This window comes from Clytia hemisphaerica, unplaced genomic scaffold, assembly GCF_902728285.1.
Source record: "Clytia hemisphaerica strain Z4C2 unplaced genomic scaffold, Clytia hemisphaerica genome assembly, whole genome shotgun sequence".
NCBI lineage: Eukaryota > Metazoa > Cnidaria > Hydrozoa > Leptothecata > Clytiidae > Clytia > Clytia hemisphaerica.
The window spans coordinates 1,080,781-1,100,284 of NW_027104090.1; the positions used below are offsets into that span (position 1 = coordinate 1,080,781).

Below are 19,504 nucleotides of genomic sequence, written 5' to 3' on the forward strand. Positions count from 1 at the left end.
TCACCCACCCAATCCACTGATGAAAAGGTTAGATTTTGTCGTCCAGGGGTGAGGTTAGCCTCCAAAAAACTTGAAAAAATTCCCCCTAAAATATATATTCCCGAAATTTCAAGAAAGTGTCTCTAAAACAAAGCAATAAATGCAGAGTGTTCAACGCTCTAGAAAGCGACACCCTTAACATATTGAATAAAGGCCCAATATACGGTGTTTATTACAAGCAGTACTCCATTGGTTTAACCAATAAAAACATCTCCTTCTCAAAGACCCACTAGGATTTTTTCAGCCAGTGGGGGTAAGAATAACAAACTGAAAGCCTATGGGGATTAAAAGTCTCTTATTTTTTATGGCTGGGGATTTTAATTCCAGTGTTTTCAAGTCACAAAATTCAGTGGGGATGGAGAAATTGGCATAATATTTTGCAGTTTAGTTTATTTGATTATTTTCAGCGGGGACAAAAATTGAAGTATAATTTCCCACTGGGGACGATATTTTCGCCAATTTTTCCAGTGGGAAGGGTTCCCACTGGGTTTGTGAGAAGGGGGTGTATAAAAATGTAGCAATACTTTATTCATCCAATCAGAAGGCACGGAAAACAAAGAACGATAAAGAAAAGTTACCTCCTCCTCATCTTCACCACTCGAATCACCGACAATGTCTTTGTAGCTTGGTAAACTAAAGAAAAAAAGAAAAATAATGAAGAAAATCACTGTTTACCAGGTTCTTTGATAGGCTGTTCGTTAAGCTTATTACAAAATTTCTGTCAGCTATTTCGATTTTTTTTGCGAAAACTTTTTTGAAAGTAAAATTTTGACCATGGTTCTTCTTCAATAGGCTGTTGAAGGATGAAGCTTCTTGAAAAGTTTCTGTCATCTATTTCGACTTTTTTGCGAAGATTGTTGAACTGAAATTTTGACTAAGTTTTTTTTGGCAGTGTGATGGTTTTTGATTGGTAGAAAGACATTAAATCGTTATTATGAATGAGAGACTTTAGACTATATTTTGTAGACAAGACAATTCGTAATATAAAGTGCCAAATACTGGTAGCAACCCGAGCTAAAACGATCCAAAGACATTTCATGAAAAGAATACTTTCCATCTCCAATCTACTTAAGAGAACTTTCAAGGCTTTTCAAGAGAGTTTGGAAAAGAGACAAATAGAAAAAATAAATAGAAAAGAAAGGGGGATTATGAAAAATTGTTAGGCCCGAAGGGTGTCGAGGGATTTCTGTTAGACAGTGAGTTTGATATAATTCTCCAGTCTACATATAAGGCATTGAGTTTGAAGCCCCGAAGGGGCTAGAGAGGAATCTTCAACGTTTCTAAATTAGGAAAAGGTGAAGCCTTAAAATTTGGCCCGCATGAAAAAATTGCGTGTGAAAACCACACAGGTCATGTTTCGGATGGGAAATAAGCGCGGCTTAATTTCTCATCCAGGAGTCTCTGATCTAGCCTCTAAAAGGCTTTGAAATCAATGATTTTGGGGTGAGAGGAGCCCGGAGGTTTCACAAAATTATTTCTTAAATGCTGATACACGGAAAACCAAGCTATTAGGTCTAGGTGACCTATTTGACACAAATAGGATGACCTCTGCTTTTATTTAAAGGTTTTATAAAGGTTTTGATTTTGATTTTAACATATAGTTTTGAAAATATTTTAGGTAACAATAATCTAATTGTAGCATCTAACTTTGCAGTGAGTCACAGTTCAAAATTTGAGATTAAAAGGACTGTTTTATAAAAAGTTATTCGAGAAAAACCATTTTGTAGGTTTTTAAGGGGTAAAACACTAAAACTGAATTTTTTCACGAAGCAATAGAAATTTTTTAGCAGCTTTTACAAAAAACCATACCCAGGGAAGAAATTTATAGGTAGCCTAGACTCACCAGTTGAAAAAAAAGTTGAAAAATATTTGACACAAAATAAAATGACCTCTGCTTGATTTTCTGAGTAAAAAATTGGAAAATATTTGACAAAAATAGATGACCTCTGCTTTCATTTTTCTTTCAGGAAAAAATATTTGATAACCAGAAATCCTGGATGATTAAAAATCATTTAAGAAGAAGGAATGCTAAATATAATTAATGACTTTGTTTACATTGAAAAGATAGACAAGACTGGAATTAGTTAATTTGGTGAAAAAATCGGACGGTATATAATTTGTTTAATATTATTTGGGTAATCGTCAGCCGTGCAAAATTACTCGAATCTGATTGGTTTAGAGGAGTGCAATTAATCGTTAATTGCACTATTACCACTTTTTGCACTCTTTGGCGGGGGGACACTTTTGTCCCCTTATCTTTTCTCTCCCAAGTCCTGTGTCAGAGACTTTTTTTATTATATAATAAAAGACAGAGACATTTTTTTTCTTCAATATAAAAAAGAACAAAGAAATTTTACGTTATAATAGCTTCTTTTAATTGAAAACAAAGAAAAATTACACTGCAATGTTTTCTTTTTAAACAAAAGAAAAAAAGGAGGTTTTCGAATGTTTACTGACGATTACCTCGGAATCGTATGTTTTGTCGTGCAATTAACGATTAATCACTCGTAACAAAGGAGAAAATACCGTAATTTGCACTCGTCCTTCGGACTCGTGCAAATTACTATTTTCTCCTTTGTTACTCGTGATTAATCGTTAATTGCACTCCAAACCATACGATTACTAGTACTAATTGTTCTTTTATACAACCCTAGTTTACAGTCGTTCTGTTTTATTACCGTATCATGAATTATTATGAGTGCAACAAATCATTCGTTTTGAAATCATTACCAATGTGATTATACCCCTTGAGACTTCAAGTGTTACTTTTTAAATAGAATGAACTTCTCATGAACTCCCGTTGGAAACAGTTACCATATCAATATTATCAAAACGAGGTAAACGTTGCTCGTGACGTGGTAATTTATGAAAAGGTCAAATTTAAATTAAATTCAACCTTCAGTAAAAATACAACTTTGAGTCTATTATCTACTTCAAGTCTAGCCTGATCTACGTTGATGGTGGGGCGTACGATATTTCGGAATTGCGGAAATCGATCCTTCGGTATTTCGGAATTCTGAAATTGTTTCGGTATCGGAAATCCATGAATTTTTGCTTCGAAATTTGGGTATTATAAAGTTTTTACCAAATTGGATAAAAATCAGGGGGGGGGGGGGGTCGGTACTAAAATTTCAGACATCATGACTTTTAGTGACGTGATGGTATTACAAAAAAAGCCTAAAAGCATTTTAGTACCATGTGTACTAAAATCCCAAATTAGGTGGGGTCTTCAAGAAATTTAGGAAAAGTTTTAGTACATGAGTACTAAAAACCACCAAATTTTAGGAAATTTAACCATTGACTGAGCATTTTAGGCAAAATGAAAAAATAAAAACTCTCTAAATAAGATTTAAATACGTCCCTGTGTCACAAATTAAGCAAAAATTTTGTCCCCGGTGGTAAAATACCCTTGAATTTCAGTAGTCAGAACGAGAAAAAATACTCAAAAAAATCGGTATCGGAATTGCAAGTATTTTTTTACGGATTTTCGGAAATTTTGCCAAAATTATTCGGTATCTCGGAAATCGCAAACCCCGTACGCCCCTTGATGTGTAAACATTGATAAGCGCGTTAGGAAAACATTCTGAGATACATTGAGACAATATCGAAGGATAATTTTAGTTAGGTGGCGTCTTCTTGGAGTATGTTAAAAAGAGGAGTGCTAGAAGAGATGGCTTCTACTTATGGACACGAGTATATCCCTTGACAGGATAAGATCTAGCAAGATTTCAGGCTGTGAAATAAAAAGAAGCCAGAAAAAGGTGAGTGAGGTCTTATAAAAAAATCAAAAAAAATAACAGTACTAGGTCAAGTAATATTCAAAATGAAAAAAAAAAAAAATATTTTTCCGGAAACTGAACCATGTAGACGAGAACAGACAAAATCGTGAACGATGAAAATCAGATAATTATAGCAACAATGCGTGCAAGAAGTCATGAAATTCCATGTGAGAAATATTTTGTTTGACTATCCACTAAAAAATATCTGAAATACAGTTGACTCTCTCTCAAAGGGGAATTGAATTTTTTTTCTCCAATCGTATCGAAAGGTAGAACGTAGAATTAGAGAGCGTCAATTATTTTTTCCATATATGTAGAGTGTCTAAGGCTTTTTATGACGAAATTTCTAAATACTTTTGAAACTGTAAGACTGTAAAATCTGTAATTTCTTTAAGAATGTCAATCAAAGAAGCTTTTAAAACGTTATTTTTATAAGAACAAACTATCTAAGAACATTAGGCTTCGATGGAGAACAAGGTAAGAACATTTTAAGGCTTTATAAGGACTCTAAAAAACGCCTAATTCTTAAAAATTAAGAACATGCGTAAGCTTCAAAATTTTTTGAATGTTCTTTAAAAAAAAAAAAGTTGCAATGACCGCAGGATAAAAACCACTGTCTTTAGATAAAATAAAAAAATGTCATCGCTAGGCGTTGTTAACTACTTAAACTTGAAACAATTATTAATTACACAGCCATGCGATATCAAAATTGATTGGATAATTAATATCATGTGACAAGAAAAAATGACTTGGAAAGACCACCATTAACATTGAGATCATAAATCAAATTTAAGTTAGATCGTAAAAGTCCGTCCAATTAAGCTATTAATTATATGGTTGATTACATTTAGCTTAGATTTGTAAAGGACGAGTGGGGCGACAAATCCGTAATAGCCCCGCTTTTTTTTAATCGCCCTGATGTAAACAAAAATTTCAATTGGTTGAAAGAAAAGTATCATACGATATTTTGATTGGTTAACAAAATATCGTACGAAATTTTTAAGCCAATCAAAATAAGAGTGTCAGTCGAATGTTTTTTTATAGTTTCGAATGTTTTTATAAGTTTCGAAAAGAATAGCGATTGAGTGTTCTTCAATTCTTTTTTTGACCATATAATTAACGCGGAATAACAAATCACCCTCTAAACCATGTTATTACTAGTACTAACCAGCTTCTCTAGACAGCCCCATCCAAGCTCAAGTAGAGACGTTAATAAAAATTGTCTTTTTTGAAAGAACACGACTGAGTAAGTAACGTTGTTTTGTATGACAGTGAGTTCGACTGACAATTCCTGCATTAATAACACGCATGCGTAATTTGTCGTTCTTGTAAACCACATGTAGTTAATTCCCGTGATAAACAAAAAGGAATGAATCTGTAGGGGTGGTATAGCCACTTTCAGTCGGGGTTGTGGGCGGCAGAATTTGTCGTTCTTTTTGTCTATTTTTAGTAATGCAGAATTTGTTAGATAAACCCCCTGGTAAGATTCCCATTTCCGCACTAAGATTCATGTCACTTTTCCGGAATCTTTCCGCTATTTATCCTAGGATTGGAAAGGGTTTATTCCCAGGGGGGGTGTGAAGTGGGCAAAAGGACCGACGGGTATGTGCGGGTCCTAAGGGTACCTTTTCTAATATGTTTAAAATGCACTGTAAGGGTCGAAAAAACTAGAGATGCACTGTAAGGGTAGAAATTTCAGAAAATCCTTGAAAAATGCTAAAATTTTGACCATTTTTTGCACGAAAGGGATCGAAAATTTTGGGGAAAATGCACTCTAAGGGTATGATTTTCACTGATTTTTGCTGCACTGTAAGGGTGCAATTTCAAAAGCCAATTTTTGGCCACACCGTCAGTCGGCAAACCCTGTGCCCCCCCCGGGTTTATTTCTAAAGGTACGGAAAATGTTGTGTTTATCGGCGATCCAAAAAATATCTGCAATCTGATTGGTTAAAAAGAGTACAATATATCTTGTATTTTACATGTAAAAATATAAATGGACGAAAAGATGTTGTTGCATTGTAGCGGTAGAAGCAATCTAACGTCACTTTGCTACAAAAGTGTCCTCCAACACAAAAAGTGCATTTTTTGGGTTACCGATAAACCAGTTATCAGACATTTGATCGTACAATATGGAAATATTTCACTCGTTCCGGATTTTCCGTATATTTGTACGGAAAAATCTCGGAACTCGTAAAATATTTCTCATATTGTACTCGCAACTGCCCGATAACTATTACTTATTAATGAAACTGCTTAACTTTCCGTAGCTAATTTTTCAATTGCCCGAGGTCCTGGTCTTTATCCGTTAGAAAATTGGCAAAGGAATCTTAGGGCGGAAATGGGATTCTTACACAAAACGACGGTAATAACTTTGCGACCATATTCGAGGTCGATCCAAAGGTTCACTATTCTAGGAAACTAGAGTCCACTTCTGACTGAACTTTGCTTTTTAATTGATGATTTTGCAATGGCGCTGGATTTTTCCACTTTCGTTTTCAAAAATTGTAAGAAAACAACAAAAAAATAAAATATATGCTAAAACCCATTAAAGTTTATGAAACTATAAAATTATGAAAATACCTCCAAAATTTGAAAAAATGATATATAGGACATGTTGTTTCTCTCCAAAAAGGGACTGGATCTAGTGGCATGCATTTGCTACCACCTCAAGCAAAGCCAAAAAATGAAACCTGTCAAATAACACCGAGCCACTTATCAGCGCCATCCAGTCTATCAAAAAGCTTTAAGTGGCTCCCGGGCTACTTACTATTCTAGGGGCACCACTCTTTTCCTTGGATTTCTCCACTTACCCTTGACTCTTTTATCTTTAATTAAAAAGCATTAAAAGCAGAGAGACATCGAGTACCATTTTACTTTTTTGGAAAATCCAGTAGAGTCTCCATAACTCGAACAAGCATTGGGAACAAAAAAGAAATTTCGAGTTATGGAGTAAAGCTTATAATATAAGGCATTATTAACTGGTGGGACCATAAAACTTGTTCGAGTTAAGGAGGTATTCGAGTAAGAAGTTCGAGTTAAAGAGACTTAACTGTAGTAAGAACATTAAGCAGAGAGGCATCAGTACCATTTTCTTTTCTTTGGTATGACCCTATGAGCACTAAAAAATCTGAAAATACAGTGAAGTTTCCATAACTCGAACACCCCCCCCCCTGGGAACACAAAGTTGTTCGAGTTAAAGAAATCTTAAGCTATTGAGTAAGGCCTATAAGGCATTGTTAGCTGAAGGGACTATCCCAGCTGGCACACAACGTTGTTTCAACGTTCATCTAACGTTATATGGACGTTGTGAACGTTAAAAAAACGTTGAAACAACGTTGGTTGCCAGCTGGGATCCTGAAGGGAGGCATTCGATTTAAAGAGACTCCACTGTAGTAAGAATATTTCACTGTTTCTTATGAAGAAAATCGTATGAAAATATTCTCATAGAAAATCATTTTTTCTTTCTTCGGAAGATCGGTGTTGGTATTTAGCAAGAAAAAGAGAAAGGTATCTAATGAGATAATAGGTTATGTTAGAAATAATAATGCAATGATGATGATGATGATGTGTGTTTTTTTTGTCTTTTCCTGCGTTCTGAAATGTCATTATCATTTTTTCTTATTGCATTTTTTTTCAACTATGGTGGTCATTTGTTAGGGGAGAGAGAAGATATATATTTTAGTGTGTTTTATACAGATTTTAGTGTCAAGTTTTTGAAGGTTTACTTTTTGTAAATTGTGATTACATTTTCTCCATTTAGTGGCTGGTTTTTCAGTTTTTCTTAAAAGAGAGAGAGAGAGGCAAAAATCAGAATTGACAAAAATGAGAATTGAGAAATTTCAATTGCACTTCATCTCAAAGATAATAATAAGATGTTGAAAATACTTCGGTATTTCTAAGTTAAGAACAATTCAAAGTGGGGGAAATCATGATTTTGTCAACATCCTTAATTCTTGAGGGAGTGGAAAAATTTACTTATATTTCTCATTTTTATTTGGACCAAAACTTAACTTAGAAGCTAAGGGTTTCATAAGGTAATATCGGTCGATTATTAGAAATTAACCGTAAAAAACATCCGAAGAACAATTCAGCCTAAATATCATAAGATATAAACTAATAATAACAACATAAGAACAGTCGAGAATGAGAATAAAAAGGAATGAGATAAAATTTAGTTTAAGTGTATACGTTTTCTTTTTATAAGAACAAGCTATATAAGAACATAAGGTTTCGCAGGCCAAAATGTTAAGAGCAAGTCAAGAACATTTTAAGGCTTTGTGGACTCAAAAAACACCCTATCTCTTAGGAAAATGGTCAAAATAAGAAAATTTTAAGAATATTTTTAGGCATAAAAATAAAAAAGTTAATAACATCCGAAAGCTTCAAAAATTTTGGATGTTCTTACAAAAAAAACGTGTATACTTTGCTAATAATAATAACAACAAATTTTTTACGTGGCAAGCTACGAGAGAAAGAATAATGTATGCTTTGTTTAGTTTAGTCACGTACGAATTATTAAATAATGATAATAACTTAAAAATGAGGCGAAGGGTGTGGCCAGTGAAAAACACTTAAATCAGAAAAAAAAGAATTCTATTTATAATTGAAGGACAGAAGACAAAGAAGTGACAGAACGGTGTCAAAAAGTATTACTGCACAAAGAAAATTAAAATTTTAAATTTTAGAAGTGCCAAAATAGCAAACTTTCCTATAGCCTGCACTTTTCCCAATAAAATTTTAGTATCTTAGTTACACTATACCCCTAGATATCTATCTAATTGCAGAAAATATCGAATGAAAATGGGCATTAAATTTATAGTTATTCTTGTCGAAACCCGACTGGGTCAAGTCTATATATTAATAGCCTACTGTGTATGTCATTTGTCTGTTGTTATACTTTCGTTTTCGCAAGAATGTTTTGTTCTCGACGTTTGTTTGATTGACAGATTGGATCATAGTGGGCAGAGGGGTATCAAGCCCCCCCCCAAGGCACCCCCTCTTTTTATTCAACCCCCCTCTTTTTTTTTCGACCTTTTAACGCACAAACTCTTACAATATCTAACTATACAGGTTGAAAAAGCAACATACTCCATCAAGAGTTGTAGAAACAGAGTTTTTGCTTCATTCAAATGAATGAAAATATAATAATTGTTGAAAAATTTAGAAATGAATGGAAAACACTCTTTTGCAAATTGCCAAATCTTCTAAGCCCCCCCCCCCTTAAAAAATTAACCCCCCTCTTTTTGTCCAAGCCACCTCTTTTATTTGAAATTTTCACAAGCCCCCCCCCTTCTTTTAAATTCAGTAAAATTCTCAAACATCCCCTTTTTAAAGGGGGGGGAGTGCCCACTATGTGGATAGAGCCTGGTTTAGACTTTATTCAGCCTTTGTTTTGAAATGGCCCATCTACATTTAGTAGTTTTAATTTCTGCCCAGCTTTGCCCGATCCTGTTTTTCTCTTTTCTTTTGTTTGTAATGTTTTCGAATGTATTTAACGATCGTATTTATTAATGACATTCGAATTCTTTTCAAAACAAAACAAGTTTCTTTTATAGAAAAGAAATGTAAATCAAAACATAAAAATTAAAAAGTTTGTCGAACAATAACAGCATTCAAAGGGCGATAAAAAGCAAGAGAAGAAATTAGTCCATCTCTTTCTTTATATAGAAACATTCAAGTGGTTGATGCTGCTAAAGACTGTGTACGTCATTTTACATGTTTAAATTCGAAAAGTTATGACAAGGGTTTAAAAAAAGCAATTTAGAATTAACTTATTTATCTTTTTAAATCTGATAAAAACGAAGTTGCACTATTCTTTGTGGCTTTCCCGCTTTTTCCGAAAGAATTGTCATTTCTACATTTCACTCCTCTTTACCATGACATTTTCTCAAATTGTCGAAAACTGGACGGCGTATTTAATGCGAGCGAAGCGAGAAAAAGATCTCCGGGGGAGGGTTAGAGTCAAACTTTGAAGATATCTTTTTATTCATTTGATCGTTTTTTTAAGCCATCTTCAACATCCAAAGGACTTTTAGTTCAGCTACAGCTTAAGCCGGGTACCGGCTAGTTATAATTATTACTATTACACTTTTTTTATAGGAACATCCAAAATATTTGAAGCCTTCGGATGCTCTTAGTTCTTAACATGTTGTTATTTTTACCATTTTTTGAGCATTTTTGCCCATTTTTCTAAGAAACCGGCTGTTTTAGAGTCGGCAAAGCCTTAAAATGTTCTTGACTTGTTCTTAACATTTCGGCCATCGAAGCCTTATGTTCTTATATAGTTTGTTCTTATAAAAAAAAGATGCATCAAGATTTAAGAATAATAATTCCAAATTGTTATAGTATAAAACAGGATGTCATTGGCGTATGTCGAATCGTGATATGAAAAAAATACACGTTTTGTTATAAGGAAAAACTATATAAGAACAAAATATTAAGAACAAGTTTTAAGGATATTTTAAGGCTTTTGGGGACTCTAAAACACCTGATATCTTGGGGAAACGGATAAAAATACTCAAAAATTTGGGAAAATAAGTACATAAGAACATTTTTAGGCTTGAAACAAATGTTAAGAACATCCGAAGGCTTCAAAAATTTTAGATGTTCTTATAAAAAAACATGTAACGTTTTATATCAAGCCGGAATATGAATAATTATAAAGGCAAATCAAAATTCTCGGATCTCGGATCCTTGTTGTATTTTTTAGTTTACTTGAAATTGTTTTTTTTTTGAATTTATTTTGTGTTGTTGATCTAAAACTTATGTCCGCTTTCGTTTTTAATAATTTTTGTTGACTAGGACTTCAGAACTAATTAAGTTTTAGGGACTGAAACTTCAGTACCCCTTATGTTGAGGAATTCTTTTTGGGGAAAGGTAACCTCCTTGAGTTTTATTTTAATTTTTCAGGACCCCCCTTGGATTTTTCTTCTCATTTTTTTGGACGATTCGTTTTATTGAACACCCTGGATTTATCACCTCATGTTTCTGGCCACCATGGATTTTTTACACTCGAAAAAACAGACCCCCAGGAGTTTTTTCCCAGATCACCTGGTCACACCGTCTCAACATAGGGGGTACAGACTATTATTGGAATGACCCATTATAGAAAATATACCAGGAATTTTTTATACGTGTATATTAAATTGACTGACTGATATGTTTTTCTGAGTTTTTTTTTTTTACTTTAGCTCGAAAAAGTGAGATAACCCCAGTCTATTTACCGAGAACTCTTGAAAGTTTTGTAACTTTAGGTGATCAATTGGGGTTTTTATAAAGGGAAAAGCTTTAACAAGGGAATTTCTTCGTGATATTGAATATTGAAAAACCAGTTCAGTATAAAATCATCAAAAGTATTTAATTAATTAAGCACGCAACCCACGAGATCACGTTTGGTTTCGAAATTTCGATTTTCATTTATAATGAAATTGTTTGTTTTGATTGAATCACCATGGTGATATGGCTCATGACGAAAATAATACGCCATTTTGATTATTTTAGCAAGAGTTTTTTTCTTTGTTTGCTTCTCGTTAGTTTAACTTATATTCAGTCCAATATCGCTTGGTTATGTCGTTCGTGAAATCAATGAAACAGTAAAAAAGATAAAGTGTACGGTAACTGGGCAAAAAGGGGTACAGAGGTATGAGGCTGGACAGAGCACCTGTCCTATTTCTACGAGACCTACGCTGGCCAGTAAAAACAACAGGATAGAAGAAACATCAGTCCCATTTTGATTTTTTTGGAAAATCTGATAAAACATATTGAGAAAACGTTGAAATTGATTGGAACAAAGTTTGTGCACGGTCCCTTAAGGTGTTGTCCCTCAGTAATGCGATTCTTTTATACCCAAATGATATGTACGACTTCTACACAATCTGAAACTTTCTTTTTTTGGCTATGCTTATTATCAATAGCTCTCAATTCATAACCTAAAAACGGCACTCGATCTGAAACCGTGACAAACATTCGTTAAAAAATTTAGCTTTGATTTAAAATTAGAACTTTATTTTTGTTTTATAAATTAACTTAAGATTGAACATCTATATTTTTGTTAAATTTTGCCAAAAAATTATTGTAATTTCTCAAAGTAATACCCTTGTGCGACCTTTCCTATCAATAAGAATCTTTTAATGACCTTGGCAATATAGATTGCGCTTCCAATTAAGATTAACAAAGACGGACAAAAATAATTGGAAAAAAATCTAGGATTTGTTTTGAAATGACGTAATCTTTTAATCAGTTACCGGAAAAACGGTCATTAATTCTTTTTGACATTGTTTATTTAAAATCTTATTTAAAAAACTCATCTTGTCTTTATAATAAATCACTTCTTTAATGGCTTTGCTTGGTGTTGCTTGTTGCTCTTGGCTTAAAATTGCATGATTGTTTTTGTTTAGCTAGCTGAGGAGAGCACAGTGTTCGTAGAATGGGGAAAATAGAAATACACATTTTTTGTAAAAAGGACACAGGAGGTCATCATTTTTTTTGGCATTTTGTTCATTTGAACTTTTGATTGAATGTATGTTTTCTCAATTTGATTGTTGGATTAAAATTTTAAAGCCTGTTCCAATAAAATTGGCATTCAATACAATTTTGATACATGGCTCTTGAAGGAACAAATATCATTTTAAAGTCCACTCAGTATTATTTTTCCAAAGAGGTCTAAAAATGAAATTTTCCACCAAGAGAATGTGTATCAAAGTATGCAGACTATCAATTTTTTCGAACAGACTCACTTTAACGTTTTGAAAATTTGAGATTAAAAAATCGAAGTTCTGCTGATTGACCCCCGTGTTTAGTTTTTTCGAGGAAAACAATCTAAACGTTTTTTATAAGAACATCCAAAATTTTTGAAGCCTTTGGATGTTCTTAACTTTTTGAGTTTTGAGCCTTAAAATGATCTTAACATGTTCCTATTTTCGCCATTTTCTGGGTATTTTTGTCCATTTTTCTAAGAAATTGGGTGTTTTAGAGTTCGCGAAGCCTTAAAATGTTCTTAATTTGTTCTTAACATTTCGGCCACCGAAGCCTTATGTTTATAATATTATAGTTTGTTCTAATAAAAAGAAACATGTACATCCGAGATGCTACTTCTGCATAATATCAAATATATAAGGGTGGGGGGTAATATTCTTCAACTAATAACCACATATGGGTCTTGCTGGTGCAATATTTTAAAATACAACTTATTATTACGTCTACAAGCTGACCACCAGAGCAGATTAAAGGTTTTGAGTTATAAGTGATTTTAGCTTTGTGTTTATGCCACATAGTCGCTCACATGATGAAAGGCTCGATCTCAAAATTTGAAATTTTACTGTGGTGTTCACCTTTGAAATTGAGATTCGTCATTTGTCATACTGAGGAATATTCAATGTTTTCCTTCTATGACAAAAAGGCCTATCTTAAAAACAGAACAAAACAGATACCAAAGCACTCATTTTGAAATTGAACCTTTAGTCATCTGGACGACGATATGTCATTCATGAATTATACTTAAAGTCGGAACACTTTATTGATGAATTCTACTTTTTATCATTTCAGAAAGAAAACAAAACAACAAAGAATCCTAAAATCTACCAACTAGAACTACAGTAAAGATTCAAATTGATATAATGGAAGGCAACAATACCGGACAGCAGAACGCCGCGCATGCGCATCAACAACCACGTGACAGAGCAACCATCCGGATTTTCTTCATTCTACTCATAATGTTACAACTGGTCAACGTTCTATTCCAACTAACACTCAAATACGCTTTATACAAATGTAAAAAACGCCGAAAGAAAATGACTACGACATGCATGATCGTGTTTCAGTTATCAATATGCGCTATGCTCTCCTCCGTGTGTGCTTTTATACGGCTAGTTATCATTGCTATGGATGTAGTTAAAACATCAAAGGGAAAGAACGCAATGGTCGTATGCGCAAACGTAACGTACGGTTTACAATGTATGTACTTGTTATTGATCATTTTGTTCGGAACGGATTTATTGGTCAGTGCCCACAGCTCGAGGAATAAACAGAAATTAACGTTGAGACATTGTGCAGGATTTTTGGCAGCTATATGGGTCTTCGGTATCGCATGTATTGCGCTACTCAGTGTTTACCACAAGACTACAAGATTTCAAAAATACAAAAAAGTCGTCATGTCCTTATTCGGAATTGCCTTATTCTTCATATTCACCGTGTATACAAAGCTTTATTTTTGTATCAAGTACAAACGTAAACGAATCATAAGGCCCGGTTTCAATGCCGAACAATTTAAAGAGACAAAACATTGTTTATTGGTGCGTTTTCGTATATTGACTATGATTTTAATATTATATGTTTTGTTCTTTGGACTACCAGTACTGTTATCTTTATTTGTTGTGAAAATGAAACGACTCTACGTTAATATGATTCTAATACCTCTTATCACTGTTGGAACGATGCTGATCAGCTGTGCACCGATACTGTTTCAACAACAATTGAGAAAGTGTTTCAAAGAGTTGCTGCAATGTGCCAGTACCGATTTGGGTTCATGAAAGGCACTGGCAACAAAGGCAAATTATTACATCAATGGCTCAAAATACTTATACATAATGTTTCAAAATGTGCTCGAACATTAGTTATTTAGATTATGACATCGAATGATTTTTGACTTTTGATAGGATGTTTTGAACAACAATTTTACCATTTTAACAGCACTTGAGAAAGTGTTTCAAAGAGTTGCTGCAATGTGCCAGTACCGATTTGGGTTCATGAAGGCACTGTCAACAAAGGCAAATTATTACATCAATGGCTCAAAATACTTATACAGCTTTCCATATGTTTCACAATGTGCTGGAACATTAGTTATTTAGATTATGACATTAAATGATTTTGATCTTTAATAGGAAGTTTCTACAAAAATTTTACCATTTTAACAGCACTTGAGAAAGTGTTTCAAAGTGTTGCTTCAATGTGCCAGTACCGATTTGGGTTCATAAAGGCACTGTCAACAAAGGCAAATTATTACATCAAAATTCATAACTGGCTACAGTTCGAGTTTGTTATCGTAAGTTGATCTAACATCGACATCCCTCCTCTAATTTCGACACTCTTTATTAGAGATGGGAATAATAAGAAGGTCAGAATTACTGATAGACAAATTATTTTTCCTCTCTATTCACTAAGCAAAGAAAGAAAGTTTCCATCAGCGATTCCGACCTTCATATTATTCTAAACTCTAAAGAAGGGTGTCGAAATTAGAGGAGGGATGTCGACATTAGACCAACTTACGGTATCAACTAGCTGTCATTAAGCGCTGGTTACAATTCAAGCTGCTACAGAATACGTAATAAGTAACATAATATGTTTTCATGCTTTAAAAATTTATCTGTTGACTGTTGATTGCTGCTTCATTGAACCGACTTTGATTGGCAATGAAATTATGTTGTTACATTTGATAAAGGTTTTCTTATTGTATATTATAATTTTCTCCCATTTTTGTTAAAAATATATAATTTTTGACGGAGAATTTTTGAAAAAGAAATCGTTCTTATATCCTCTAGACAACCATAATTACACCCCCTCCTCACAGACCCACTGGAACACTTTTCACTGGAAAAATTGGCGAGAATATCGTCCCCGGTGGAAAATTATCCTCCCATTTTTGTACCCACTGCAAATAATCAAATAAACCAATCCTCACTGAAAAATATTGTAATATTTTTCCAATCCCCGCTGAATTTTCTGACTCGAAAACAAAAGAATTCAAATCCCCGGCCATGAAAAATATGGGAATATTAATCCCCATCGAGTTTCATTCCGTTGCTTTTACCCCCAATGGCTGAGAAAATCCTACCGGGCCTGTAAAAAGGGGGTGTATAATTACAATGGAATTGGGAGATGTGTTTTAGATCATCCAAATAATGTTTCATTTTTAATTATTCTTTCCTTAATAGTGTTTAGGTATAGTAGTAATTTTGTTTATAATCATCCACCAAGAAGAAGGTTGTGACATACATTATTGCATTCCTCGAGTCATGGAAAATTGCTAGCATAAATTTTAATATCTTTCTTACCTTTCGCCTTCGTTGACGAATTTTCGATTCAAGATGTAATCTCTTAAAAATTGATCGTCTTCATTCAAATCTTTGCTCTTCCAAAAGCTCCCCAGTGAATCCTGTGCAAAAAGTTGTGAAAAAAAATGAAACCATAGAGCAAGAGGGTCTAAAACTAAAATTGATTTGAAGTTTCTAGCAATGCGCCCTGTTTTAGTTGCATATTTTTGTTAAACTTAGCATATTCATTGGAGCACCATCACTCTTATTCAAAGTTTCCCTGACAGGCGGCTACCAACTTTCTTGTATCAATCAAAGTTTCCCTAACAGGCTAACAACCTTCTTCTAGAAACCTATATTATATACCTTTATTTCTCCTATAAGTCTAGTGTTGACAGAAGCTAAAAGAATTTGTAGATTATATTCATGATATGCACCATTGCAATATATGTCTTCGGCGGACCCAACAGCTGATTGGTTGAAAGTGACGTATTAACAGATTTTACATCACTTAATACAACCAATCATCTATTGGGTCCGCAATGAAATGTCAGAATGCATAGGAATGGTGCATATCATGAATAAGGGTGCCTACTTACAAGATCTCGACCTTCTTTTTTGATCCATTGCTGATAGTCTTGTTCTTCCGTTTCTTCTTCCTGTTTTGTTTTTTGACGAACTTGAAGTAAATCTTCTTCTTCTTCTTCATCATCAGTGTCTTCAAGCTTGAAACTGTAGGAAAAGAAGCTGATTCAACCCTGGTAAACTCGTAGCTGATCCTATAGGACATACAAAAATGCGTAAAATTGGTACTTTCTGGCGAAAAAGCTCACAAATAAAGTCTGTCTCAATATAATCTGTAGCGAAGACAAAAAAAGCTACAAACTTTGACAGCATTATATATTTATATATTTACATAGCAGTTTTGTTTCTTGGAAAGATAATCAGGAGTGGATCATGTTAGAAAATTAAAAAAATTGAAAAATGAAGATAAAAAATCAACTTCTTGTAGAAGTATGCTATCACAAACAGTCGGAACCACTACATAGAAATGGCAACTATTGCCTTAACGGGAAATACGTCCCGAACGGGAAGGTGAAAAACTTCCCAAAATGGATAGACTTTCCAAATCAGGAAGTTAACCAGTTTCCCGATCGAGAATGTGACCTCTGCGCACTCCGGAAATGGTCGTGGAAGGTAAATAACTGATGTCTATTGTAAAATAGGGTAAATAAAAATACCTTAATTCTACTTTCCCCAATCCCAATTAAAAACTTCCCTTTTTGGAAACTTCTTCTCGATCGGGAAACAAAAATCTGCTTTGTTTACAAAAATTCAACTTCCCGTTCGGGAACAATGAAAAGTTCTTGACCAAACGGAAATTTTCAATTTGGAAACAGTTTCCTTTTTGGGTTATTTTCACCTTCCCGTTCGGGAAATATTTCCCGTTAATGCAATACTTGCCATTTCTATGTAGTGGTTCCGACTGACAAAATCACTATCTAATTTCGAAAGAAATTCGAATTAGATGGTGATTTTGTCAGTCGGACAAATGTCGGACAAATTCTATGTAGTGGTTCCGACTGACAAAATCACTATCTAATTCGAATTTCTTTCGAAATTAGCCGTAGATACTGGGTCTGTGTACAGACAAATTATATTGGGGCAGACCTTTTCTTGATTTCTGCTTGCTCCTCATTGTACGTCAGTTCAGATGGATTCTTATTTTCAACGTAGCGAGAAGATGGTCCAGCCCTCTCGTCATCACTATCAGAATCACTGATATAAGCTTTGCTTCCTTTCTCTAAAAGACGTTTACGCTCGTAGTCTTTCAATAGCATGGGTTTCTCCTTCTTTTCTGGCTTGTTTGTACTGGTGGTACTCCCATCTAAAAAAAATTAAAAAGTTTTATTTTTACAAAAGTGTTTCCGTTTCATATCAGACACATATTTCATATCAGGACAGTGTCTGCCTATTGTTATATTATGCTGATATAAGCAAAAATATGTTTTTCTTTTCCTCTTTCTGGCCAATCTTGCTCCACATCCGTGTCAATTCAATATTAAAAAGCTTGTAAATTAAAAATGATGAGTAAGCAAACGATTCCACTATTCAAAAACAAAAACCTTTAATTTATCAAAAAGTCTTTAGCTAGAATATGCCAGCCAAGATTTTGAGTTTCAAATTCTTATTGTAGATTTGAACCGATTCATTAAGTTGTGTATCAAATTTTGAGTTTGATTACTCTTTACAATCACAAACTTCAAGGTATTTATGAAGATTCTCCACAGACCTCAAAAAGTACACTCAGTTGTAACAGAGTGTACCAGCCAGATATTGTCATGACTGAAGTTGAAAGATATTGATATTGTTGCTCAAATACAGTTATTCGATCTTAAAGGGAATGAGCATTTTCTTTAAACTAGTGAGATTCGAAATAACAAAAGGTATTTCAAACGACTTTCTGAGCTTAGGGCACCAATTCATTATAATATTTCAAATTACTGAAAGATTTGATCAATAGGCCAGTGATTCAAATCAGACAGAGTTGACTGGTTAGCCATGTAACAGTCTTAAGATAATGTTTATTGAAGAATAGTCCTTGGCTACAAGTGAAAAGTGTGAAGCCATCTTTATATAAAAATCTTTTTTTTGCCGTTTTGATTTTATGCATTCTATCTAGTGAATTTCTTAAAATAGCTTTTTAAGTCCAAGTCGACGACAAATTAAAAACCTTCAGCTTTAAACACCACTCAGGATTTTAAGTTCAACTTACTTTCAGTTGATTTGTGATAGAATTCAGATGCTTTGTCATAAATCTTTGGATCTTTTGACTTGATCATGGCTAATGTCTTCAGAAAGTCTTCTTCCAACTGAGGAGTAAGAGCCTAGAAAAAATCATACCGAAAGATTCAAAAATCACCAAACAAGTGTTGTTTTTTTTAGAAACGGAGACAGAAACTAAAAAAAAATAATGAGAGAAAAAAAAATAATGAGAGAAAAAAAATCTGCAGCACTATGGTTTTTTGAGTTTTACATTTGAAGAATTGATTTTCACTTATGTTATACATCTTTGTTAAAGTACAAATTTTCTAAGCCTCTGTTAACCTTTCAAAGCCGCTTACTTTTTTGAAAAAGGCCAAAAATTTCATCATTTTTTCTAGAAATTTTTTCTTTCAAAGGCAATTTCTCGACCAGAACAAACGATTCAGGTATCAACTTTGGTACCGTTGGAAAGCTCTTTCTCTCAGCTACAAAAAAAATCGGATTTTTTTTCTCTGAATCCCAAGTGGTCAGGAGTTATGACCAAAAGACTGTGTATCGGTAAAATGGCCTTTTCAAAACGTATATATATGTATTCTGGCTTCTAAGGGTTAACATGGACTCAATTGTTTTTCATTTTTCATTTAAAATGCCTTTATCTACTTTCTCTTAGTACCAGTAGTCATTTTGGACAGTTTGAACCAGTTTTAAAGATTTAAAAAAATTTTATTAACCTTTCAAAGCCGCTTACTTTTATGAAAAAGGCCAAAAATTTCATCATTTTTTTCTGGAAATTTTTTCTCTCAAAGGCAATTTCTCGACCAGGACAAACGATTCAGGTATCAACTTTGATTCCGTTGGAAAGCTCTTTCTCTCAGCTACAAAAAATAGCGGATT

General features: G+C 33.7%; 1 protein-coding gene across 1 annotated transcript in view; it reads right to left on the bottom strand.

Annotated features, from left to right (window-relative positions):
* Nucleotides 1-19,504, bottom strand: part of LOC136812767 (protein KRI1 homolog) — a 43,870-nt gene that overhangs the window by 15,962 nt on the left and 8,404 nt on the right. Inside the window, exons 3-7 of the mRNA XM_067069290.1 lie at nt 18,621-18,732; nt 17,516-17,732; nt 16,444-16,576; nt 15,866-15,966; nt 618-672 (exon numbers count right to left, since the gene is read on the bottom strand). Of these exons, the coding sequence (XP_066925391.1) occupies nt 618-672; nt 15,866-15,966; nt 16,444-16,576; nt 17,516-17,732; nt 18,621-18,732 (618 nt within the window). The remainder of the gene's footprint in view (nt 1-617; nt 673-15,865; nt 15,967-16,443; nt 16,577-17,515; nt 17,733-18,620; nt 18,733-19,504) is intronic.